Raw genomic sequence first — 26,995 nt, forward strand, 5'->3', positions numbered from 1 at the left:
AGCTCGAGCTGTTTTGCAAGGAGGAATGGGAAAAAATTTCAGTCTCTCGATGTGCAAAACTGATAGAGACATACCCCAAGCGACTTACAGCTGTAATCGCAGCAAAAGGTGGCGCTACAAAGTATTAACTTAAGGGGGCTGAATAATTTTGCACGCCCAATTTTTCAGTTTTTGATTTGTTAAAAAAGTTTTAAATATCCAATAAATGTCGTTCCACTTCATGATTGTGTCCCACTTGTTGTTGATTCTTCACAAAAAAATACAGTTTTATATCTTTATGTTTGAAGCCTGAAATGTGGCAAAAGGTCGCAAAGTTCAAGGGGGCCGAATACTTTCGCAAGGCACTGTGTGTGTGTGTGTGTGTATATGTAGTATATATATATATATATATATATATATATATATATTTATTTATTTATTTTTTAAGGATTAAAAAAAAAATATATATATATATATTTATTTATTTATTTATTTATTTATTTTTTAAGGATTAAAAAATAAAAAAAAAAATATATATATATATATATATATATATATATATATATATTTATTTATTTATTTTTTAAGGATTAAAAAATAAAAATATATATATATATATATATACTGAATGAACACTTATTTTAACTTAATATAATACATCAATAAAATCAATTTAGCCTCAAGTAAATAATGAAACATGTTCAATTTGGTTTAAATAATGCAAAAACAAAGTGATGGACAAGAACGTAAAAGTGCAATATGTGCAGTTCCTTGCTCAGAACATGAGAACATATGAAAGCTGGTGGTTCCTTTTAACATGAGTCTTCAATATTCCCAGGTAAGAAGTTTTAGGTTGTAGTTATTATAGGACTATTTCCCTCTATACCATTTCTATTTCATTAACCCTTGACTATTGGATGTTCTTATAGGCACTTTAGTATTGCCAGTGTAACAGTATAGCTTCCGTCCCTCTCCTCGCTCCTCCCTGGGCTCGAACCAGCGACAACAGCCACCATCGAAGCAGCATTACCCATGCAGAGCAAGGGAAACAACCACCCCAAGGCTCAGAGCGAGTGAAGTTTGAAACGCTATTAGCGCGCGCTAACTAGCCAGCCATTTCACTTCGGTTACACCAGCCTCATCTCGGGAGTTGATAGGCTTGAAGTCATAAACAGCGCAATGCTTGACGCACAACAAAGAGCTGCTGGCAAAACGCACAAAAGTGCTGTTTGAATGAATATTTACGTGCCTGCTTCTGCCTACCACCGCTCAGTCAGATACTTAGATACTTAGATACTTGTATGCTTGTATGCTCAGTCAGATTATATGCAACGCAAGACACGCTAGATAATATCTAGTAATATCATCAACCATGTGTAGTTAACTCGTGATTATGATTGATTGTTTTTTATGAGATAAGTTTAATGCTAGCTAGCAATTTACCTTGGTTTACTGCATTTGCGTAACAGGCAGTCAGTCTCCTTGTGTAGTGCAACGAAAGAGAGGCAGGTCGTTATTGCGTTGGACTAGTTAACTGTTAAGTTGCAAGATTGAATCCCCGAGCTGACAAGGTCGTTCTGCCCCTTCACGAGGCAGTTAACCCACCGTTCCTAGGCCGTCATTGAAATTAAGAATGTGTTCTTTAACTGACTTGCCTAGTTAAATAAAAATTAAAGAAAGGTGAAAAAACAAACGGCGCCCAAAAATACCGATTTCCGATTGTTATGAAAACTTTAAATCAGCCCTAATTATAGATAGATATATAGATAGATATAAACACCTGTAAAAGACCGCTGTACTACTGTGATGGGAAGCGAATCCCACCTCTTTCCCAAACCAACTCTAAACCAAACCTAAACCTCAATGAAGCAGTGCCCCTTATCCATTCCCACTTTCCCCATACACATGTTCCGCCCAGTGAAACAGATCCACTATCCTTGGCCTAAGGGAGCCTCATCTTATCGATTTTGTTTATTGCCATTCATGTTCTGAGGATTGTATTGATTGTGATTGTCCCTATGTTCTGCGTTAGAAGTTGATGGATGTGTAGAATGTATATGGCCATTCCAGTATGTTAGGGCCAGTGTGGAATGTTTGTATCCTTTTTGGACAGAGGCCTTTATTCCCATTGTGGTCTCACCTCAACCATTTCTCTCTCGCTGTTCTTCTTCCATTTCCCCCCCTTCTCTTTTTTCCCCCCCTTCTCTATCTTCCCTCTCGCTCTCTCTCTCGCGCTTTCTGTAGGTTCAGTCGCGGTGTGGCAGCAAAGAGAACATCCTGAGAGCTAGTAAGTTATTTGATTGAGAATTTTCTGTGAGTGTGTGTGTGTGTTAGTGCTTATTTTTCTCTCTCAATTTCAGTTTTGATTTACTTTTTTTACATTAAATGCACTATGCTTTATGTGGATTGAGTGCTTTAATAACACTGAATAAAACGATACAAGTCCCATGGTGGTAGTACCTGACCACTTCTTAACCATCAGTTATTCACATCGCATTACTTTAAGTAACCTGCTCAATGGATTATGGTAATTGTAGATAGTTTAGCTCAGAAAACGTGATAGTTATGTAGAACTTTGGCCTATTGGAAACTGCAACTCCCTATTACATTGCACAGTTCGGGCATTATCTGATTTGTTTCTAGAGAAACTGCAGCACAATGTGTGCAACATGGGAAACACGAAATGGAATTAAAATAACTGAACCGACATCTGTCAGCTCAGCACTAGTGTTGGGGGGGGGGGGGGGGGCTCCCTAATAAAACTCAGGGGGAAAACTAGTCGTCCTCACAAAAGTTGAGTGAAAGATTAGAGCCTTACGCTTATAGCTCTTGGCTTTTCTTACTAGCACTGACTTTGGTGATAGCTGCTTTATTGAAGAGTAGTTTTACTTAGAACTACATCACAGTCATAGTATGTGTGATGGTGAAAGACAACTATCCTCCCCATTACACTCTTTTTCACCATTCTCCCGTCTCTCTGTCCATCAGGTCACAGTGCAGTGGACATCACCAAGGTGGCTCGCCGGCACCGCATGTCTCCCTTCCCCCTCACCTCCATGGATAAGGCCTTCATCACTGTACTGGAGATGACCCCTGTGCTCGGCACTGAGATCATCAACTACAGAGGTGGGTCGGACGGACTGACTGACTGACAGTGGGACGGACGGACAGACCAAGTTGGAAAATTGACGGCCGGACAGACTAAAACACAAATGGACCGACGGAGAGACAGACCGACGGAGAGACAGACCGACGGAGAGACAGACCGACGGAGAGACAGACCGACGGAGAGACAGACCGACGGAGAGACAGACCGACGGAGAGACAGACCGACGGAGAGACAGACCGACGGAGAGACGTACAGAAAGCTCAGTCATGCCCGTGTCACCGGACATGCCTTTCTTTCGATCCCTAACATCAGCCATACTGCTCACTCAGTCTTCACTACTGTCTGTATGGCTGTTGACGCCATACTGCTCACTCAGTCTTCACTACTGTCTGTATGGCTGTTGATGCCATACTGCTCACTCAGTCTTCACTACTGTCTGTAGATGTTCTGTATGGCTGTTGACCCCATACCCTCTCTATACCCGTGACCTTCTGTCTGTAGATTTTCTGTATGGCTGTTGACTCCATACCCTCTCTATACCCCTGACCTTCTGTCTGTAGATTTTCTGTATGGCTGTTGACTCTATACCCCTGACCTTCTGTCTGTAGATGTTCTGTATGGCTGTTGACTCCATACCCTCTCTATACCCCTGACCTTCTGTCTGTAGATGTTCTGTATGGCTGTTGACTCCATACCCTCTCTATACCCCTGACCTTCTGTCTGTAGATGTTCTGTATGGCTGTTGACGCCATACCCTCTCTATACCCCTGACCCTCTGCCTGTAGATGTTCTGTATGGCTGTTGACGCCATACCCTCTCTATACCCCTGACCCTCTGTCTGTAGTTCACTTTACCTATTGTCTGTATTACTGTCTGTCTGTGTCATATGTGTGTTGAGCCCATGATGTTTCTGTTCCTACAGCTGTTCCACCTGACCCAGATGCTCTCCATTCCACCCTGTCTATCGGTCTGTCTGAGTCCCCGCCTACCTGCCTGTTCTCATCTTTCAATGGCTTGATTGTTGATTGATTGATTGTTTTGCAAGCCAATAAACAGCACATTGTGACTTCACATAGGTCAACTTTAGGTGCTTAGGCTGCTCGTTTACACCAAGTAACCTGGGTTTTTCAAAGACACACTTGATAGTACATTTTACACTATGAATAGAGCTGGGGAAACTAGCTTCTGGTAGAATTGACCCATGGCTCTCTAGAATACGGAGCATGGTCACCCATACATAACAAGAGTCCATAGTATACACAAGTCCAGAATGAAAACCGGGTCCATATTTTATTTCTGTCTCCATCCATCGTCTTGTTTTCTCTACCAACACTTAACTGAGAGCAGTGTCCGGTGCATGTTGAATGACTCATGGCCTCAGTCACCTTGCTGCCTGCAGTGTGTTGCTGATTGGTATATTTATGGCTTCTGTGTGTGTCTATGGGAAGGGGTGTGCAGTGCTGTATATTGGGGGTGGTTGAGATAATGTAGCACGTGTGTGAGCAACAACGACGGCCCCTAACCTGCGTGGCCCCCGGCAGGCCATGGTGGAGCAGACCCCATTTAAGCCCATTTGGCCCCTAGAGTGGGGCGGACTGGGGGAAAAAAAACAACACCTTACTTTATCTCCGCCACAGCCATCACAGGAGGAGCGCCAAAGCAGGAGAGGAGAGCTGTGGCTGGGGGCCCGTGGGCCAATCATGCTAATGTCGCCTCCTCCCTGGCGCCCTGGCATTACACAGGTCAGTGATGTCATCGGTGACGTCATGCCTCCCTCCTCACCACCAACCACCACCCCACTGAAAAGAAGATGAAAAAAAAATAATGACACCACCCCCACTGCCTGCCCACTTCCCAGAGTGCCCACTGCCCAGACCATGGCAGACAGGGTTCCGGTTGGGGGTCTGTGGGCGACGGGACGACGACAACACCTTCCTCTCTCTTCACTGGGTCATTTCATCTCCTGACCACTAGGGGGCAATAAAGGGGCTGGGCCAGGCCATAGGCTGCTACTTGTGCTGATGTTGCGGTTGCTTCTGAATCTGTTGCATGATCTGGCTGCTTGCAAAACCCACCCACTATCCTCCTCCTCATATTACATTAGTATTGTACATTTATGGAGGACCTTTCACCACGATGGCCTGAGCAGTTGGGTTCAGTACCCACGCCGTGTTAGAAAAACTCGGGAGGAGTTTGTAATGCATGTAAAAAAAATATATATATGTAAATGCAGGAGTGGGCGGGTTTTACTCTGCCATACCTACCGCCCTCTGCCAGCACAGCGAAGGTCAAATGTGAGGGCTCAAGAGTTCATCCACCCCCTGCCAGTTGTGACTGGAATCTATGTGGGTAGAAGAGATGCCCACTACCCACCCAGGCAGCACATAGACACACAGGGTTGAACACTGGGGAAACAAAACACCCCACAGCTCAGACAAAACGTCTCAGAACAACCATGTTCCTTGTGCTTGTTAAGTTTTTTTGCAGGGCGTCCTGCTCCATTGATTTCACTTGTTCTCTGCTCCAAGCCTGAATAATAGATTTTGTATATGTTAGAGACGTTTCCGTTTCTCTCCTTTCTCTATCTTTCCTCCTTTCTCTCTCTTTCTTACCCCCTCTCTCTTCTTTCTGTCGGCCATGAGAGAAGTGAGTGACCCAATTCTGGGAGCGCTTTCTGTGTTGTCATTTCCCATCTCCCATCATCTGCATATGCAACAGCCGCTGGGCACAAGTTTGTCGTCCACCACGGGACGGGGGAGGCACCCAACCAATCAGGCTCGAGCGAGTACGGCCTAGAGCGAGGCACACTGCAGACAGTGGGACAGGAAGGAACACACACTCTTTGTGACGTTAACGCACAGAGCGTCAGGGAATCACAAAGCCAGTGCATGACCCCGTCACTAACGTAACCCAAGAACACATTCAGGAAGGTGATGACACAAGAAGTCCCTGAACTCCCAGAACAAAAGGGCTCGCGAGAGCGATAAGTTCACCTCACCAATCAACAGTGGTTGTAGGTCGCCTGAGGGGGGTCTAGCAGTTTGAATCCCACCCACTGTCCAAAAAGAAAGGCAGACCAAGGCACTCTTCACCCACTGTCCTTTTAACAATCTCTCCTCCCAACTGTCCTGTCTCTGAAAGAAAACAGTACGTGTAGAAGCCCGACTGTGTGAGATAAAGTTGAGCATCACTCACACTGTGAGTTAGTGCATCGACGGGCCATAGGCTCTCTGAGACCAACCCAAAGTAAATATGGGCAATGGCGTAACGGCGGCGCCAGGAAAAACTCTTCATGAATCTTTGAAATGGCCTGTTGACTCTCTCCGATGGCAGTAAGTAAGGGCTCAGGGTACTTTTACAAAGTGCTGTTTTCTCTTGTTGGTTAATATAATGATAAAAGGAACACCTAAGAGATTGATGGGCCCAGAGGGATGGAGATTGGATATTTAAACTAAATTCAGGAGGTGGAGGCTGTGCCGGTGTTGTAAGAATCACTGTTGGTGTTTTGGTAGTAAAGCTATCACAGGTGTACAAACACATACATACATACACACACACACACACACACACACACACACACACACACACACACCAGGCATCAGGAATGTCTGTCTGTCCTGTTATGAGGAAATAAAGTGTAGTGGGAATATTTTATGGTATCTGTCTTTGTTTGTTGCTCCTGTTGTGGTGTGTAATGCATCAGGTTGCAGTTTTTCTGTTCTAATAGAGAGAAACATATGCTATTTTTGAGGGCCCCTTGTGTCTACCTGTCTTGTCGTTGTGTGTGTGTGTGTATTTTCTGCTGTGTGTGTAGTTGAGTTCTGTCTTGCGTTCCATGGGGAGTTGTGCGATTGTTATTAACCAGCTACATTTTGGTTGTCTTGTCAGCCAGCTTGACGGAGGCGTGGCGAGTGTGTCGTGGCGCTCCATTCGCTGTGTATTCGTCTGTTTCCATAGATACCTCCGTATCCATCTGTTTGATCACGGTATAAAAGACATGTTCTATATTTAGCTGCTCATCAGATGTGGTATTTTAGAACAGTAAGTCTCCTCTAATCATCCTTCAATAGAGGAGAAGCCCGCTTGCGCTCTCTCTCTTTCTCGCATCTCTCTCTTGCTCTCTCTCTATTTCTTTCTCTCTCTCTCGCTATTTCTCTTTATTTCTTTCTCTCCCTCTCGCTATTTCTCTCCTCTCTCTCTCTCTCGCTATTTCTCGCTCTCTCTCTCTCGCTCTCTCTCTCTCGCTCTCTATCCTCTCGCTATTTCTCTCTTTCTCTCTCTCTCTCTCTCTCTCTCTCTCTCTCTCCCTCTCGCTATTTCTCTCTCTCTCTCTCGCTCTCTATCCTCTCGCTATTTCTCTCTCTCTCTCGCTATTTCTCTCTCTGTATTTCTTGCTATTTCTCTTTTATGTGCTGAGAGTGAGCTCTCCGCTCTCTCCACGGAGGAGAGTGCGTGCGTGCGCGTGTGTGGCTGTGATTCGTAGCTCCGCTGCGTTAGCTAGCGTCAGTGTAACACTTGGCTCCCCCAGCCTTCTCTTTCCCTCTCTCTCACGCACGCACGCACGCTCACGCACACACACATCTAGCAAGGGTTTCATGTGATGTAGGCTTATCTGTGTGTCTCGATTTTTGTTTTTCTTCACAACACCTACTCAACACCCTGTCTTGTCCTACCAGCATCTGTCTCTGTGCTGTTGTCAACAGGTTGTGTGGCAGCATGGTTATATGTGTTCTCTGGCCCATCCTCACTGCACTGCATACACACACACAAGCATTAACCAAAACATAGAGGGACACAGCCTACCCCGCCAGCATGCATATCACACCTTGTGTATTCTCCTCCTATTGATGTGTGAAATGACAAACTTGTTTCTCTTCTCTCTCTTTCCCATCCTACCTTTTCTCCTATTTCCACTCCACTGCACTTTGCTCTACTGTTGTAGATGGGATGGGTCGAGTCTTGGCGCAGGATGTTTACGCCAAAGACAACCTGCCTCCGTTCCCTGCGTCAGTCAAAGATGGCTACGCCGTGCGAGGTGAGATGCCAGGACGAGTGCAGTAGTTTGAGAGATTGCAAACCATTTAACGCTAGACTTTAATGCTTGTTTTTGTGTCTTTTGACCATTGCACCCTTTTCAGCTATTTATGTCTCACAGTTCTCTCGCTCTCTCCTGCTATCGCTTTCCCCATCCCTCCCGCCCTCTTTCTCTCTCTCTCTCTCTCTCTTCCTCTCAGCGGCTGATGGTCCTGGAGATCGCTTCATTATTGGAGAGTCACAGGCAGGACAGCAGGTGAGGTCCTTTACAGTTTGTGAGCCCTGATATTCTGGAGTGTTGCTTTGAGAACATACTATAACAGGAGCTCTCTTTCCTTCTCCTACCTCTGTGTGAGTCCGTGTATTCCCATGGGCTGTCCTGCAGCGTGGAGTTCCACAGGTCACTGGCTCAGCTGTGATTACAAGACTCCACAGAGACAGACCATGTCCTCTCTCTACCTCTACACAGAGTTCTATCAGGCTCTACTCTACACACAGACCCTGTCTCTGCAACGCTCTGCTCGGCTTTCTTACAATTGTCACACGGCCTCCACTGTGGAGTCTCGTGTTCAAGAGTTGCTCAAGTGCGTCTTGTGAAAAATGGCGTACAGTCAATTTGATTTTTCCCAATTGTAATGTTAACTCTACTCCATGCCGGCAGTTATAATGCATAATTATGCCGCTATAATGCCTTAAAATTCTAGTCATAAGCATGTTTAACACCTTTTTATAATGTCCAAGTTGTGTGTGTCCCTATAGCCCACGCACACGGTGATGCCGGGTCAGGTGATGAGGGTGACAACGGGGGCTCCTATCCCCTGTGGGGCGGATGCTGTGGTGCAGGTGGAGGACACTGAACTGCTCCGAGAGTCTGAGGACGTGAGTCAACTTCCTGTCCCAATCTCAATTTGTCACAACGAGCTTTACTGGAATACACTGTACAATAACATACGGTCTGTCTCTCTCCTCTCTCTTTCTCAACTCACTCCCCGTTTCCCTCAACACTCTCTCGTCTGTCTCCTGTACCTCCTCTCCACAAACTGACAGCTTTTGTATATTGTACATACACTTACTCGTCTGCCACAATCCTCTTCGTTACAATATACTGTACTGTATGTCGTTGCAGGGCACAGAAGAGCTGGAGGTGCGGATCTTGGTACAGGCACGCCCTGGACAGGACATCAGGTGAGCGATAAGTTTTGGGTTGCACCAATCAGGACTGGTGGGGTCAATTCCATTTAAATCCAGTCAATTCAGGAAGTAAACTGAAATTCCAATTTTCCTGAATGCTGTTCTGTATCAGTACTATACCACACAGCCATGTATGTCTGAGTGCCAGCCCTCTGTCTCCCCTCCCTCCAGGCCTATAGGTCATGATATAAAGCGTGGGGAGTGTGTCCTGTCCAAGGGAACCCACATGGGCCCCTCTGAGATTGGCCTGCTGGCCACCGTAGGAGTCACTGAGGTGGAAGTGCAAAAGTTCCCCGTGGTGGCTGTCATGTCCACTGGCAACGAGGTGAGCGCAAGCTCGCACGTTTTTGCCTTCTCTCATGGTGTCTTTAATACCTGGGGTTAGAGAGGCGGGTACTACGGCAACCGATTTCTGGGTGGAATCCCAGGTCTGGTGGAATCCCAGGTCTGATGGGAAGATCTTGCAGGATGTGAGATGGTTTCCGATAGACAATGGATAATAAAATAATCGTGTGTGTGTGTGTGTAGCTGTTGAACCCAGAGGATGACCTGCACCCAGGGAAGATCCGGGACAGTAACAGATCTACACTGCTGGCCACCATTCAGGAGCACGGATATCCTACCATCAACCTGGGCATCGTCGGAGACAAGTCAGTGAACATAACCCTCAATAACTATAGGCTTGTCTACCCTCCTAGAAAACATTGGGCCGGTTTCCATGGACACACATTCCTCCTCGTCCAGGACTAAACCTGTGTCTGCAGAACTGTAGATGGATGGATGGATGGATATATATATATATATATATATATATATATATATATACATACATACATACATACAGTGCCTTGCGAAAGTATTCGGCCCCCTTGAACTTTGCGACCTTTTGCCACATTTCAGGCTTCAAACATAAAGATATAAAACTGTATTTTTTTGTGAACAATCAACAACAAGTGGGACACAATCATGAAGTGGAACGACATTTATTGGATATTTCAAACTTTTTTAACAAATCAAAAACTGAAAAATTGGGCGTGCAAAATTATTCAGCCCCTTTACTTTCAGTGCAGCAAACTCTCCAGAAGTTCAGTGAGGATCTCTGAATGAGCCAATGTTGACCTAAATGACTAATGATGATAAATACAATCCACCTGTGTGTAATCAAGTCTCCGTATAAATGCACCTGCACTGTGATAGTCTCAGAGGTCCGTTAAAAGCGCAGAGAGCATCATGAAAAACAAGGAACACACCAGGCAGGTCCGAGATACTGTTGTGAAGAAGTTTAAAGCCGGATTTGGATACAAAAAGATTTCACAAGCTTTAAACATCCCAAGGAGTACTGTGCAAGCGATAATATTGAAATGGAAGGAGTATCAGACCACTGCAAATCTACCAAGACCTGGCCGCCCCTCTAAACTTTCAGCTCATACAAGGAGAATACTGATCAGAGATGCAGCCAAGAGGCCCATGATCACTCTGGATGAACTGCAGAGATCTACAGCTGAGGTGGGAGACTCTGTCCATAGGACAACAATCAGTCGTATATTGCACAAATCTGGCCTTTATGGAAGAGTGGCAAGAAGAAAGCCATTTCTTAAAGATATCCATAAAAAGTGTTGTTTAAAGTTTGCCACAAGCCACCTTGGAGACACACCAAACATGTGGAAGAAGGTGCTCTGGTCAGATGAAACCAAAATTGAACTTTTTGGCAACAATGCAAAACGTTATGTTTGGCGTAAAAGCAACACAGCTGAACACACCATCCCCACTGTCAAACATGGTGGTGGCAGCATCATGGTTTGGGCCTGCTTTTCTTCAGCAGGGACAGGGAAGATGGTTAAAATTGATGGGAAGATGGATAGAGCCAAATACAGGACCATTATGGAAGAAAACCTGATGGTGTCTGCAAAAGACCTGAGACTGGGACGGAGATTTGTCTTCCAACAAGACAATGATCCAAAACATAAAGCAAAATCTACAATGGAATGGTTCAAAAATAAACATATCCAGGTGTTAGAATGGCCAAGTCAAAGTCCAGACCTGAATCCAATCGAGAATCTGTGGAAGGGAACTGAAAACTGCTGTTCACAAATGCTCTCCATCCAACTTCACTGAGCTCGAGCTGTTTTGCAAGGAGGAATGGGAAAAAATGTCAGTCTCTCGATGTGCAAAACTGATAGAGACATACCCCAAGCGACTTACAGCTGTAATCGCAGCAAAAGGTGGCGCTACAAAGTATTAACTTAAGGGGGCTGAATAATTTTGCACGCCCAATTTTTCCGTTTTTGATTTGTTAAAAAAGTTTGAGATATCCAATAAATGTCGTTCCACTTCATGATTGTGTCCCACTTGTTGTTGATTCTTCACAAAAAAAATACAGTTTTATATCTTTATGTTTGAAGCCTGAAATGTGGCAAAAGGTCGCAAAGTTCAAGGGGGCCGAATACTTTCGCAAGGCACTGTGTGTATATATATACAATCAGAAAGATAGGAGGGTCTAAACTATGACCGTTCCCCTACAGCCCAGACGACCTCCTCAATGCCCTGAACGAGGGCATTAGCCGTGCTGATGTCATCATCACCTCAGGGGGCGTGTCCATGGGAGAGAAGGTAAGATCCAAACAAAATGAAATGTTAATTAAAAATAAATAAAAGAGAGAGAGAGAAGGGGATGAGAGGTGGGGCAGCGAGAGGTGTGTTTGTGAGAGCGAAATCAATTCCGTCGTGGCTAGATAGTAGGGGCTGGAACTCATTTTGGAATTTGCCACAACTGTTTGTTTTCTATGTTGAACCTTGCGTACTGTCCAACTTATGCACTCTGCTGCCATCTGTTGTTCTGACCCAGCTGTTACTCCTTAGTGATGAACCTGCTGGTTAGGCTGACCTTTTGTATGTTTACTGCTTAGCTGAGTTCTCTGCTTCCCTCTTTGGGTTTTCTGCTCCAATTACTTCTGTGATTGGATCACACATTTTACACCTCACCATCTGTCAGAGACCGGCAGACATGTTAGAGATGCACAAAGTTTCCATTCGATTCGATGTTCAACCTCTCGCCCATATATTCTTTGCGATATCAAAATCGACTCAGGGAAACTTTATCGGGCATGAAATACATTCTATGATATTATATTGTATTTACAGTGTATCTCTTTTGTGTTTCAGGACTACTTGAAGCAGGTGCTGGACATTGACCTCCATGCCCAGATCCACTTTGGACGGGTCTTTATGAAGCCAGGGTGAGACGTGATGGGGATTTAATTGTACAAAACTTAAATAAAAAATACATTTTGGTACCAAAGTTTATGCCTTCTTAATTCATGAAGTTAGGCTGGTTTAGACAAGATGGATAGTCAGTCATGAAGGTCTCACGGAGTTTGTCTTCTCTCCTCTTTAGTCTTCCCACCACGTTCGCCACTGTAGACATTGACGGGGCACGGAAACTGATATTTGCTCTACCAGGTACTTCATACTGAGATCTGCATGTCATGTGTACCGTGCGTGTGTGCAGTATTTTGTGTGTGTGTTTTTTTTTGTGTGGTATAAATGTCGTTGTTGAGTCTCAGGACTGGCAGGGGACCGCTTGGTCTTGACTGAGATCTCAGGCACTCGTCTGTGTCTCTGCTCTGAGTCCAAAACGCCACCATTTACCAACCAAATATGTTTCCTTGAGGGAAACATGTTATATTAATGCAGCAGCATGCCCTCAGACAGAGGTAATGTTCCTCTTTAATCACACTCCCCGTTCAGTTTCCACAGCATCCTGGAACCCTTCCAACCCACAGCAGCCATTTCTTTTTTTCCTCTCCGATTTGACCATTTTCATTTTAGTAAATGAGATGTAATATTAGTATTAGAACTATGTTTGCGTGAGGGAATGTCTGTGTTTGTATTTTTATATCAGCCCTCCAAAACCGTGCTCCTGTGTTTTTATCTCAGACCCACACAGCCCAAAAAACTCAAACCACAGCCAGCCCTGAACCCCATCCAACCAAACCTGAAATTTGACCCACCCAACCAACCAAAGTGCCCTACCTCCTCTCTTACTCAAGCCTGCTGACAACAGCCTCTTGTCCCTCTACTTTCCTAGCATTTGACCTGGCCCCTCCACACCTCTTCAAAGGCCCCAGCCCTGGACCCCTTAGTCCCTTGCCCAGGCCCCCTGCTTCTGCCCGTCCTATTGCCAACCTGCCCCAGCCCCCCTGCCTTGTCTCTGCCCGTCCTACATATGACCGGAGGGCTAGTCTGTGGCTGTGGTGACCGCCACTCTTTTTATATTCCCCCTTTAAGGTAATTTCACCTTCAGAGACACAGGCGCCATTCGCATCGACCCTGTGCCCGACAGTGAGGCAAGCAGGGTGCCCGTGCCACCGCCCCCGCGCGGAAGTAGGTGCTACCAACCTGGTCGACCATACTGTACCGTTCAGTGTGCTGCTCTCTACCTGAAAGCAAGCTTACTTCAACTGAGCTCAGAAAACGGAATTTAAACTGAAAATGGGAAATGTGTTTTTTCTTTAAGAGTGCTTAACTGAAACTCGACCCAACTCAAATGATATGGGCTTCAAATTTTCAAAAAAAAATGCTAACTTTTTATCAGGCCAAATGGATAAATTTTCTTTTTGTCTCCCAGACTTTGGGCATGTTTGGGGGCATTTTTGTCTGTTTTTTATTGGTGATTAAACTAAACAAGATCACTACACCTTTTAGTGAACCCAAACTTGAATCTTAACAAAAGATAAAATAAACTTTAGTTTTTCTTTACTTATGTGATTTTTCTGTTCTGTTTTCTGAGAGAGAAATATTGTTTTGTTTCTTTAACGTTTCTGTGGCGTTGCTGTTGGTTCTGTCGCTCCTCGTTTTGTTTCTCTGTGTGTCCCCGAGCCCCTGCCCCTGTGAGTATCTATCCCATGATTCCATGCTGTTGCTTGTTGTTGTGATTTGAGAGCGCCGCTCACCCTCTCCACCTGCTATTGCTACCCCTCACCTCTGCTTGTTGGTGTAAAGAAACAGCACTCACAAACTTGTCCCACTCTCCCCAAAGAGCTCTCACCCACCAGTCCCTCCTCTGTGAACACTTTCAAAGGCAGAAGCGTACATGTCTCACCTGTCTGCCTCCCCATCCCTCCAGCCCCAGCCCAGGTCCACAACCGCAGCCTGGGTCGCATACAGACAGGCCAGTGGGGTGAAGAAAACCACTCCCCTATGCACTGAGCCCTTGTCCTGTCCTACAGGGGCTACTAGCTGGAGCATGTCAACAACAACAATGCTCCTCAACCCCAACCCGTCCAAACCTTCCCAGGCCTATCCTGCCGTCTCCCTCCTCAGCCCTGAACAGTGGTAATGTCCCGTCCTTGTCTCCCTCTCATCCTCAGCACCTCTCTCTCTGTTGGTCAGGTAACCCAGTGTCTGCTGTCGTCACCTGTAACCTCTTTGTCATCCCTGCTCTGAGGAAGATGCAGGGGATCCTGGACCCTCGACCCACCATCATCAAAGCCAGGGTAGGTTAACAGCACTGGCTGTTATGGAGGGTTTCTGGACACTAGGTTGTAAAATACAGGTTAAGACAGTGTCATAATTAAAGGCAGTACGTTAAAAAATAAACACATTTATTGGAACCTGCGCTGTTGCTGATTCTAAACCATTAACATTATAAACGTGACCAACGGTCGATAAATTAAAGTAATAAAGTGGCTGTCGATCATTTGAAAAACATTTACAGTGCATTCAGAAAGTATTCAGACCCCTTGACTTTTTCCACATTGTTACGTTACAGCCTTATTCTAAAATTGATATAATAATTTTTTTCTTTCATCAATCTACACACAATACCCCGTAATGACAAAGTGAAAACAGGTTTTTAGAAATGTTTGCAAATGTATTAAAAATAAAAACTGAAATAAGTATAAGTATTCAGACCCTTTGCAGTGAGACTCGAAATTGAGCTCAGGTGCATCTCGTTTCCATTGATCATCCTTGAGACGTTTCTACAACTTGATTGGAGTCCACCTGTGGTAAATTCAATTGATTGGACATGATTTGGAATGGCACACACCTGTCTATATAAGATCCCACAGTTGACAGTGTATGTCAGAGCAAACCCAAGAAGACTCAAGGCTGTAAACGCTGCCAAAAGTGCTTCAGCAAAGTACTGAGGAAAGGTTCTGAATACTTATGTAAATGTTATATTTCTTCATTTTTTTTTTTTTTGCAAACATTTCTATAAACATTTGTCATTATGGGGTATTGTGTGTAGATTGATGAGGTGGGGTGGGGGACGATTTAATCAATTTTAGAATAAGGCTGTAACGTAACAAAATGTGGGAAAAGTCAAGTGGTCTGAATACTTTACACAATGCACTGTAAATGAATAGAATGGCAGTAAAACAGTTATCCTATGTGTTTGCTGAGTAGTTAGCTGAAATTCACTACAATTGTTTATTTTCCACTTGATGGCAAACTTTCTGTACTGCTAACATTCACTTCCAGTCATTTTCACTCCAGCGCTAGTCCAATTAATGTATTTATTTTCTAACGCATCTGCATGGAATTATTACGTTGTCTTACGTTATTATGTTGTACTACCTAGTCTGGACAGGGCTGAAATACAGGCACATAATGAAAAAGTGTGCCACCTTGCAGTCATGGTCCTTGGAGCCAGATATGCAGGTCATTCGAGCTTGCTGCATAAGTTAGGGAGTTTGAGCGAGAGCTGGAGAGGGTTTTTATACACACAGCAAATACGTTGGGGATTAAGTTGAGTGATGTCGTCATTCTGCGCCCTGCTCTCTCCTGTGTGTGCGCAAACAGCTGTCCTGCGATGTAAAGTTGGACCCTCGTCCAGAGTACCACCGCTGCATCCTGACATGGCACCACCAGGAGCCTCTGCCATGGGCACAGAGCACAGGTATTATCACATACTAAGTAAATACACAATAGTTTGTCCGCATGTGTTTGCATGGACAAATGGATAAGGGAAAATGCTTATCCGAAAGTTTATCCTTGTAATTTTATTGACTCTCTGTTTCCCCACCCTCCTCTCCCCCTCCCTCTATCCCCCACCCTCCTCTCCCTCTCTCCCCCTCCCTCACTCCTGCATCCCCACCCTCCTCTTCCTCTCTCCCCCTCCCTCACTCCCCCTCCCCACCCTCCTCTTCCTCTCTCCCCCTCCCCACCCTCCTCTCCCTCTCTCACCCTCCCCCTCTATCCCTTTTTACCACCCTCTCCTTCTTTCTATCTCACTCGCTTTATTTCACTCTTTCTCCCCTTCTACAGGAAATCAGATGAGTAGTCGATTGATGAGCATGAGAAGTGCCAACGGGCTGCTGATGTTGCCTCCTAAAACAGAGCAATACGTGGAGCTGCATAAAGGAGAGGTTGTGGATGTGATGGTCATAGGACGGCTATGATGATGTCATCTTACAGGGACAGATAGATAGACAGGAAGAGGAAGTGGTGCATGTCCACATATCATAACTATTCTGTAATATGTAACGGCACAGCTAGTTTTTATTGATTTGGATAATAAAGTTGATCAAGTATAATTAATCACGAACACAAAATAAATGAGTACATACATTGATCATGAAAATATTAATTTGAAAAGATCATTGTATTTCAAAGACAAAATGTAATACCTAAAAAGTGGAGGGAAAAAATATATAAAACATAAGAGAATTATTCTGTAATATATTATATTATTATTATAAGTATCATGATTATTATGATAATTATTAATATTATATTATCATATTAAGCAACTCTTGTTTCTCTTTCATCCTTGCAATTGCTTTGCGTGTTCAACCCTAGACCTTATAGATAGATAGCAGTAGCATTTCAATAGGAAGCTGTAGGTGCTTAACAGGATTAAAAAAGAAAGCCTATTTTCTTATCTCACAAAAAGGTTCAAAATACATCTTCTTTTTTACAACGAAAACCCTTTTGAGATTGTCAGAAGTCCCTATGTTCTGATTATCCACCCTTCTCCTAAAGTGTGCATTTGCACACTCCCAGTCATTTAAATGCATGGGTTTGGTGTAGGCATTGGCTGGAGGTAGTTTCCACCATTGCTAAATCCATGCAAGAAAGAAAACAGGAAAAGAGTGGAGAATCAGGATGTAACCTTGGTGCTCTGGCTTGATAGGAGGAGTGCTTTCAGGGTCCTGAGGGTGCCTTTAGGTGACAGCTATCTTTACCTCCCTTTAGTATTCTTCTCTTCTATGCCACATTATATGGGCTTCATTATGCTTCATAATGGCTTCACACAGCTTTGCTTGTCGTTTATCTTGTGAGTCGTGTTTATGTGCGCAGTGCCAAAAGTGTCGGGCATCATGACGAGAACTGGGTCTGTATTTATAAAGTGGCTCTGAGTAAGAGTGCTGATCAACGATCAGGGCCCGTATCCACAAAGCATCTCAGTGTAGAAGTCCTGATCTAGGATCTGTCCATATAATCTTATTCATGATGATCTGAAATACAAAACAGATCCTAGATCAGAACTCCTGCTCTGGGATTCTTAGCATTTCGCCTCACCTGCTTTAACATCTGCTAATCTGTGTATGCGACAAATTAACTTTGATTTGATTTTTATTTTAGATGCTTTGTGGATGCAGGCCCAGTTCCCCCCGGTCTATATAATCTTATTAATTATGATATATAAAACTAAACTGATCCTAGATCAGCACTCCTACCCCTTTATGAATACATGCCTTAAAGGTGGAGGAAGGCAGCGGCCCCGCTTCGTCAGTCTAACCTCACCTGGTACTAAAGTCCCACCCAGAGATACGTATATCCTGGCTCTGGTCCCACCCTGTCCCCTGCCCTTCTACTCTACCAACACCCCGCTCTCCCCCACCCACACCCCTCCAGGACTGCTCACCTCACACACACTAGTACAGATAGGTGAGGGAACTGGGGTAGGGAGAGAACTTTATTTTATTTGTTTAATTTCAGAAGGAAGAAACAGCTTATTTAAAGTGCTGACTGCCTTTTTAACAACTATTAAAACAGTGTACAGAAAAATAAATAAATAAAAAAGAGTGATATTGTACAGATATTATGGTGACCAGCACTCCTAAAGAAATTAATGAAGCAATGAGGAGATATTGAACTCTGTACTATAAAAATTCTGTAACAATATTGATGAAGCTGATGAAAAATAAAAAATCCTTGATCATTATGTAAAACAATTAGTTCAGTCTCTTATTTATAAACGGACATGTCCTCTTGGAATTTTTTTAAACTATTCTATGTTACAGATAGGTGAGGGAACTGGGGTAGAGTACATAAAAGTATATGTGTTTCTACAGCATTGGTCCTTAATTTGATTGCCTTGATTTCAGCAAAAAGCGTTGCAGAAAAACACTGACTTTTTAAAATGTAATTTACCCTCTTACTTTATAGATGTAAAGTCATCTATCATTGGATAGATGACTGACTGTGAGCAACATTGACCAATCGCGAATATTGTTTCATGAATGTAACGTTACTTGTGGCGCTGTGGAGCAAATGGGATAGCCTTGACGTCTCAACCCTTGAGTTGGAAATGACTTCTAATAACGCAAGGCTACGGCGGGAGAGAGGGTTTCGACTGATATTGTGACACAAAGTTAGGAAAGTTGAGTCTTTCATCACTCAGTTGATACAAAAAACAATGGCGGAACATTGGACACCTCAATGAAGGATATATTTTTGAAAGCTTAAAAGGGTTAAAAGTGAGTAGTTCTCTTTCATTTCAAATGTATTTTGCTGGCATTGTTTGCAACAGGTTGCCAGGAAGCTAACGTTAGCTAGCATGCTAGCATTATCTAGCGCGAGCTTTTAAAGTTTATGCTACCTGGTAAACTAGCATAATAGAGCATTTCACATCAGGTTGAACTAAAGCTGTTGATATTTCAACTGTGTGGGTTAACAACAAAATAGTGTATTTTCTTGCGTAGAATTATCACCGAAATGTCCATGTCGCTTTTCATCTGAACCCATGTCACAGCGGAAATTGTCGCAATGCCAGGCTAGTTGGCTTAGAAGCTAGCAGAGCGGACTAGTATCTAGCCCAACCCATAGAAATGTAATGATTCTAGCTATTTCTATGGCCCTACCTGTTGCGTGTGGGAAGTTTGGGTGCCTTCATTGATGCACTGTTTAAACAGGCATTTTGCTTACATCTTTTGAATAAGACAACGTTTTACATTGGAGTTCTGCTACTAGCTCGCAAGGTGGAATTCTACGTATAAAAAGGGCTCATGCGTCTCAAAATTCTGGTATTACAGTCTGGAGTCCGGACGCCAGGATTCGTGCCTTACAACCCAGTCACTACTGTATTATGTCTCAACGTTAGATTGAACCAGTTTACCAGTTCAGGACAGATGCATGATGTCGACAAAGGGGATGAGGAGTCTGTTTTTGACAGCAATGCAATACCGTCTGACCAGAGAGTCATCAATCTATCATCAAACTATCAGCACTGAAGTATGCTGTACCACTGAGGTTATGCCAGTATTGTGATCAATCGTTTCATTCAATGTTTGTCTGACCAAAGCGTCAGTGACTAACACATTTATTTTTCGGTACATTACAGTATTATATGTACAGGTCACACCGAAAAGCAACACACAATGAATGGTATCAATGAAGCCCACATCCAGGTACTGTAGTTTAATACAACCTTATCAATCAGACAGTGCCTGCACTGGTCACTTTTTACCTACAGCCTGAGACTTTCTTGGCTAAAAAGAACAGTTCCAGTCTTATCAGTTTACTTAATCACGTGCCTCCAGTCAGCTGACAGTGTTATGCTATTCACAGATAAGGCCAATTTTTTTCAATTATTATTTTTAACATTTTCTTTGGGTGGTCAGCCTCCAATCACTCACCTAAAATAGCCAGGAAGGACCCTACCCACCTTGCTTATCAACACCTTTGAAAGTGGTTGGTTTTCCCTGAAGTGTAGACTTTACCGTGAAATGCTTACTTACAAGCCCTTAACCAACCATGCAGTTCAAGAAGAACAACATATTTACCAAGTAGACTAAGATAAAAAGGCTATAAACAGGGGGCACCGGTACGGAGTCAGTGTGCAGGGGTACAGGCTAGTTGAGGTAATCTGTACTTGTATTTTGAGGCAAAGTGACTATGCATAGGTAACAAACGGTGAGTAGCAGCTGTGTACAAGAGGGGGAGGTCAATGTAAATTGTCCGGTGGTGATTATTATGAATTGTTCAATAGGGTCTCAATTCTAAAATTCACCTGTGCTATCATTTCTGATAATAAGCTACCGTATGCATAATAGACATGAAGGTATTCAGCTACCTGTATCTCTGAAACTTCCCCTCATTCATCAACAGCTGAGTGAGCCTAATCAAAATTGACTCCCAACTATTATGACTTCTGCTTTCTAATACACTTTCAGAATGAGTTAATAATAAAAAATTAATTGCAAGAGGTTGGCCCTGAAGACACTTTACTCATAGTCTATCTAGCCTATAGCTTTTGAAAATTTTGTAAACATAACGGTTGTACATGGAGGTCTTGCGACTTTCACAAATTCAGACCTTTAGGGACACATGCAAAGTGGTCATTCTGGTCAACTATGCCCAGCAACAGCAAGTCGAAAATGATGTTTGCTACTAGGCCTTCTGCCAGGACTGGACTCCTTGGCTTATGGGCTACATTTGTAGATTAGACTAGCTGATTGGATTTCTCTGACTGTATCGGTTTCAGTGATAGCCAGGGAGAGGGAAAATTAAAGTGCTAATGCTTCTCCCTGTCGAGTCATGTTACCTAGCTAGCAACGCTGATCTGAGGAACTTCCTGGAAGTGTGTGTGTCCAGTGTCCAGCAGTCTCTCCTATGTAGCAGATGTAATGGCATCACCTTATAGGTACAGTAGATATTCTGCGAACAAAGAGCTAGGCTGTATCATGTCTTTTTCTCTTGTCATTTATCCTACTTGTTTTGTGTGAGGAAGCTCATAGCAGCCTACTTTCACATTTTATTTGAAACACACACAATAGCGAGGTGAGGACTGTTGAGCACGTCTGCAGTGATCAGGGCCTGCTCCGGGAGGGACTGGACCCAGGCCAGGAACACACAGTAACTCAGTGTTCTCTCTGACCTGTTTGTGTCCCCCAGGAATTCTCAATCTGTCGCTCACTCACTGTGAGGGGAATCACTGTCCCCCGCCCCTGCTGTCCGCTGTTAATTTAGCCCCTGCGTGCTTTTACTGCTCTCCTCTATTCAGACCTCGCTTCAAGATGGTGCTGAAGACCCCTCAAGAATAGCATAGCACCCCCTAGAAAGATTTTATTACTACATGTACACTATATTACAAGCACTCCAATGCAATAACCAAGCGACCCCAGGTTTGTTTTAGATTAACTTATTGTTCCCACTTACTGGCTAGAATTTCGAATCGGCTCTGTCGGACCTTTTCAACCAGGGGGGCATTTGTTTGTCCACTCACAGTCATGGTTGACTAGACAGAGACAGAAGCTGTGTTTGAATACTCGTACTAACTATACTATTTGTGACATAAATTGAGTATATAGTTAGGATTTTGTACTACATTCGCCAAAATACGACGTATACAAGCAGTGGACACTATTTCCATGCTTTTAGGGCCCATAATGTGATTCCTCAGAAAATGGGCGTGGCTTCACCACGTTTTCAGATTTGAAGAAAATGGTGGAAAATATGCAGCCGAAGTCCGACGAGCTTATGCAAATTCATTGTTTTAACTAATGACAAATGTTGAGCAGTGTAATGACTTTTCAAAAAATGTATGTTGGCTGACAATTTGTAGCTACGCTATCCTTATGAACCACATAGACACCTACTGCTGTAATTATATGCTATGTTAGCTAGCTACCTAACATAAGTTGGCTACTAAGGGTGTGTTCGTAAATTCAATCTTGAGTGCCAGAGTGCCCTCTGGGCGTTCGTAAAATGAGCGTTGTCAATTTGTCCGTTCTAAATTCAGAGCGCACACTGGACGCTCTTGAGGAGTAGAGTTGAACTGAACGTTCTGACCTCAGTCAAGCACTCAAGCTAACTGGCTAGCTTGCTAGCTACTTCCATACACAAATGAGAGAACACCTCACTCTGACCGTTTTACTTACCATAGCAGAGCTGGTTAGGCTGTTTTCATGCCGCTAGCTAGTGGGGTGCGCGCTAATAGCGTTTCGAAAGTCACTCGCTCTGAGACTTGGAGTGGTTGTTCCCCTTGCTCTGCATGGGTAACGCTGCTTCGAGGGTGGCTGTTGTCGTTGTGTTCCTGGTTCGATCCTAGGGAGGAGCGGGATGGAAGCGTTACTGTTACACTGGCAATACTAAAGTGCCTATAAGAACATCCAATAGTCAAAGGTATATGAGATACAAATGGTATAGAGAGAGAGTCCTATAATTCCTATAATAACGACAACCTAAAACTTCTTACCTGGGAATATTGAAGACTCCTGTTAAAAGGAACCACCAGATTTCATATGTTCTGAGCAAGGAACTTAAACGTTAGCTTTCTTACATGGCACATATTGCACTTCTCCAACACTTTGGTTTTGCATTATTTAAACCAAATTGAACAGGTTTCATTATTTTTTTTGAGGCTAAATTGATTTTATTGATGTATTATATAAAGTTAAAATAAGTGTTCATTCAGTATTGTTGTAATTATCATTATTACAAATACATTTTTTTTAAACGGCCGATTATAATCGGTATCTGCTGTTTTTGGTCCTCTAATAATCGGTATCAGCGTTGAAAAATCAAAATCGGTCGACCTCTAGTTGCAACTGCCAGAATGTTGCCCGTAGGAAGAGTTTGATAGCTGATAAGTGTACTTCTGCAACATGTTATCAAAATGTTACTGTAAATGCCATGATCTTATATGGACTAAAGGTTTTTGTATTACCCCCTTTTATTTCTCTCCCCACCATCACACTTCCCTTCTCTCCACCCCCTCTCTCTACCCCCTTCCTGGTACGAGGTGGTACGGTACATCACTCTCTTCCCCTTCCCTGAAATGTTCAATATTCCGTGTTGGAATGTGGAATGAGAGTTCTGGAGACGATAAAAATCCTGGTCTGTTTCTTCTCCACAGTGACGGGCTGAGAGGATAGGATACACTGGCCCACAGCTAAGGTGTAATGGGGACTTAGCATTCTCTGATTACATGGTATCAGAAGAAAGTTAATAGGCCTAGTTGATTTCTCTCCTTTTAATATGAGCCAAGAAGTGAGTATAAAAGCACCATTTGGGAATGCAAATATATTTAGCGGAATGTTAGGCTCTGCCCAGTGTTGATATGGGGTCTTGGCTTAGGGCAGTGGGCTGGATGAGGGGATGCTTAGACTTCCATTCTTTACTGTAGTCTCAGAAGGCTCATCTAAAGTGAGCCAGGAAGACAGACACCACCCTTTAGGAGACTCTGATTGGGTAATGGCATGCTTCAGCTGCTGTTGTGAGGTGCTGTACAGCAGTGTGTGCAGTCACTTAGTCACTGCTGTGCCACTCCCAGGACAATCTGCTTCATGCCCACGGTATAGCATTACACCGATTTTGTTGAAAAAAGTTTACTCTAAATCAAAAACATTTTGCAATGGAAACGGGTGTTTCTGTTGGACAAATTCAGGTAGGTCCCTCCCCGTTTTGTTCTGTTTGTGCTGTTTGCTTCCGCTTGGTTCTTAACCGGTAAACGGTTTCCTTTGCAAGACACAATGAACACACCCCAGGTTTGTCCTGTAGCCTAGGTGTAGAGTCGACACCTACTTCAGGTCAGGACCCTGTGTGGCTGTCCTCACCTCTCACACCACCACGATGTCACCAAATCTGATGTAACCTAGAGAAGAAGTGGTATGTTTGGCTAGAAGATGGTGGTCAAATTGTTATTTGTTTAGGTGTGACGAGTGTCTCCTTCCTCAAGTATGTTTTAAACTGTATGCAATACTAGCACTTATGTGAGCCGTACTGTCCTAAATGGTGATATGCGATTTAATGGTCAGAGGCTACCCACTATTTTAGCCTGTGTGTGCATGCATACAGGTAAATGAGAGGGTATGTGTTGTGTAAGGACTGAGTGTGTTTCACAGACCGCTGTGAGTGCCGGTGGGCAAGATGACATCAGAGAGAGAGACACTCTATACTCATTGCTCTTGTTGACTCAGTCAGTTGGGGCCTGTAGATTTGTTCCTCCCACTCTCACTCTGCTTTGAACCAGAAAGTAAAGTCACACCCACAGCCTAGGGCAACCTTGGGCTGGCTCACTGCACCTGCTGCTAGCCTCCCCCTAAAAACACAAAACACCTGCACAGTACATACACACACACACACACACACCCTCGCGCACACACACACTGCCCTTTCGCTCCTCCCTTACCCACAGGCAATGAACCTGTTCCAACTACCTTAACTGTCACATGCTAAACTATAAATCAGGTTTCCCCAACTGGCGGCCCTTGGGTGGTTTTATTTGGCCCCCAAGTTTTCTGAGAAAAACATGTCTAAAAAAAAAATACAATTATTGTTGGATGTAAGACTGTAAAAACACCAGTTATTTTAATTTTGGAAATCTGTTCCCAAGTATTCCTACACATAGAGACATGATTATATAGAAATGTAAACAAGGTTTGAAATTATCATGTTTTTGTCAAATTATTTTTGTTTGGGATTCTTGCAGTCAAATTGTGGTCTACAAAAGATTTGTAATTATGTTCCGGCCCCCGACCATCCGCTCACGAGAAAATCGTACAACAGTTGAATATATTTGATGATCCCTGCTTTAAATGCTGCTGCTTGCTCTGGGGTTAGGCCGGGTAGCTGTAAAGCACTTAGTGACGTCTGCTGATGTATAAAGAGGTTTATAAAATACATTTCATTACATGTAATAAGCTGTTGAGGAAGGTAGCTTTTTCTGTAGTTTACTGCAACCTCTACCAGGCCCATTATTATTATTTATACTGGAGTATGTAGCCTAACTGACCTTGGTTGGTTGGTTTAGGTAGCCTAGTGTCTGAGGTTGAGAAGACCAGGAGGTAGGGCTGGGCGATATATTGAATTTGAGTGTGTTTGGCACGATATTCCAAATTGCTTGTATCGCAAGAATCACTTTTTTTTTTTCAGTGTTTATGACCGCTTGTTCTCGTGTTGTCTTTCTGTTCTTGTCTCCTTCACTCCTTCTGTGCTGTGCATTGCAGTACCACGTATGTTACCTCTAGTAACATTTTAGCCAAAGACTAGTCTGTGTTTTTATAAATGTACAATAAGCATGAAACACAGTTCTTCAAGGAATTGGCAACTTGTTCTCATTCTGAGAAATAAGGTAGGCCACTTGATTTCAACACCTGAACCAAGTGGACAGGCTAGCATGCTGTTCAAACAGTTGGAGACAGACAAGTGTGTGTTCATAACAATTCAACCGTTTCCCCTCTCTTATTGCAAGCAAATAGATCCAAGTTGGCTAAACTTGAAATATAAAGATTAGTTGGCTACTCATGAGCACATGGGCTTGTGCTTGAGTGTTTGAGACTGGTGTTAATTGTCTAATGTCAAGTTAGTGATTATTAGTGAATGTGCATTATGCGTGGTTCTGATTACATTTGTAACGAGGATTTTAATTGACAAACTTAAAAGCCAGATCAGTGATTATTGCAAAAAAAGCAGGTTAAACTATTTTGATAAAATAACTACTTAATAAGTGGGTCTTATGGTTGTGGAAGGCTTATACACTACATTACCAAAAGTATGTGGATACCTGCTCTTCTAACATCTCATTCCAAAATCATGGGCATTAATATGGAGTTGGTCCCCCCCTTTGCTGCTATAAAAGCATCCACTCTTCTGGTAAGGCTTTCACTAGATGTTGGCACATTGTTGTGGGGACTTCCATTCATCCACAAGCATTAGTAAGGTTGTGCGCTGATCGGCGATTAGGCCTGGCTCTCAGTTGGCGTTCCAATTCATCCCAAAGGTGTTCGATGGGGTTGAGGTCGAGGCTCTGTGCAGGACAGTCAAGTTCTTCCACACCGATCTCGACAAACCATTTCTGTATGGACTTCGCTTTGGGCACGGAGCATTGTCCTGCTGAAACAGGAAAGGGCCTTAGCCAAATGTTGCCACAAAGTTGTAGGCATAGAATCGTCTAGAATATTGTTGTATGCTGTAGCGTTAAGATTTCCCTTCACTGGAACTAAGGGACCTAGCCCGAACCATGTAAAACAGCCCCAGCTCATTATTCCTGCTCCACCAAACTTGACATTTTGTTACACAGTGCATTTCTCCTGGCATCCTCCAAACCCAGATTTGTCCATCGGACTGCCAGATTGTGAAGCGTGATTCATCACTCCAGATAACACGTTTGACTGGGGCAACTCCAGCAGGGCAGAAATTTGATTAAGGTGGCATCCTATGACGGTGCCACATTGAAAGTCATTGAGCTCTTCGGTAATGCCATTCTACTGCCGATGTTTGTCTATGAAGATTGCATCGATGTGTGCTTGATTTTATACACCTGTCAGCGAGTGTGGCTGAAATAGCCGAATCCACTAATTTGAAGTAATGTCCTCATACTTTTGTGTATATATAGTAGGGATGCACGATATATCGGTGAACATATCAGAATCGGACGTTATTAGTTTAAAATGCCAACATATTGGCCCGATGTCTAGTTTAACGCCGACGTTAAAAACCAATGTCAAAGCT

General features: G+C 43.6%; 2 protein-coding genes across 55 annotated transcripts in view; both read left to right on the plus strand.

The window, feature by feature from the left end:
- Positions 1–18,492, plus strand: part of LOC110497637 (gephyrin) — a 117,964-nt gene extending 99,472 nt beyond the window's left edge. For 17 of the 50 annotated variants that reach the window (XM_090210951.1, XM_036954628.2, XM_090210985.1 and 14 more), the window contains 16 exons: positions 2,224–2,266; positions 2,968–3,105; positions 4,011–4,055; positions 8,031–8,123; positions 8,323–8,378; positions 8,882–9,001; positions 9,249–9,307; positions 9,485–9,638; positions 9,842–9,963; positions 11,836–11,923; positions 12,476–12,549; positions 12,708–12,772; positions 13,601–13,696; positions 14,705–14,808; positions 16,118–16,214; positions 16,583–18,492. In XM_090210951.1, the coding sequence (XP_090067077.1) occupies positions 2,224–2,266; positions 2,968–3,105; positions 4,011–4,055; positions 8,031–8,123; positions 8,323–8,378; positions 8,882–9,001; positions 9,249–9,307; positions 9,485–9,638; positions 9,842–9,963; positions 11,836–11,923; positions 12,476–12,549; positions 12,708–12,772; positions 13,601–13,696; positions 14,705–14,808; positions 16,118–16,214; positions 16,583–16,716 (1,488 nt within the window). In that variant the 3' untranslated portion in view covers positions 16,717–18,492. The remainder of the gene's footprint in view (positions 1–2,223; positions 2,267–2,967; positions 3,106–4,010; positions 4,056–8,030; positions 8,124–8,322; positions 8,379–8,881; positions 9,002–9,248; positions 9,308–9,484; positions 9,639–9,841; positions 9,964–11,835; positions 11,924–12,475; positions 12,550–12,707; positions 12,773–13,600; positions 13,697–14,704; positions 14,809–16,117; positions 16,215–16,582) is intronic. The other 33 variants (XM_090210987.1, XM_036954622.2, XM_090210962.1 and 30 more) reach the window with 3 other exon arrangements.
- A 295-nt stretch (positions 18,493–18,787) lies between these two features.
- The window catches only part of LOC110497636 (protein PALS1), a 49,491-nt gene continuing 41,283 nt past the window's right edge, over positions 18,788–26,995 (plus strand). For 2 of the 5 annotated variants that reach the window (XR_016488918.1, XM_021573878.3), the window contains exon 1: positions 18,794–19,020. The gene's annotated coding sequence lies outside the window, so the exon portion shown is untranslated. Of the gene's footprint in view, positions 19,021–26,995 lie in introns of all 5 variants that reach the window. The other 3 variants (XM_021573876.3, XR_016488917.1, XM_090210990.1) reach the window with 3 other exon arrangements.

This window comes from Oncorhynchus mykiss, chromosome 19 (genome assembly GCF_057628025.1).
Source record: "Oncorhynchus mykiss isolate SJ-2025 chromosome 19, ASM5762802v1, whole genome shotgun sequence".
Taxonomy (NCBI): domain Eukaryota; kingdom Metazoa; phylum Chordata; class Actinopteri; order Salmoniformes; family Salmonidae; genus Oncorhynchus; species Oncorhynchus mykiss.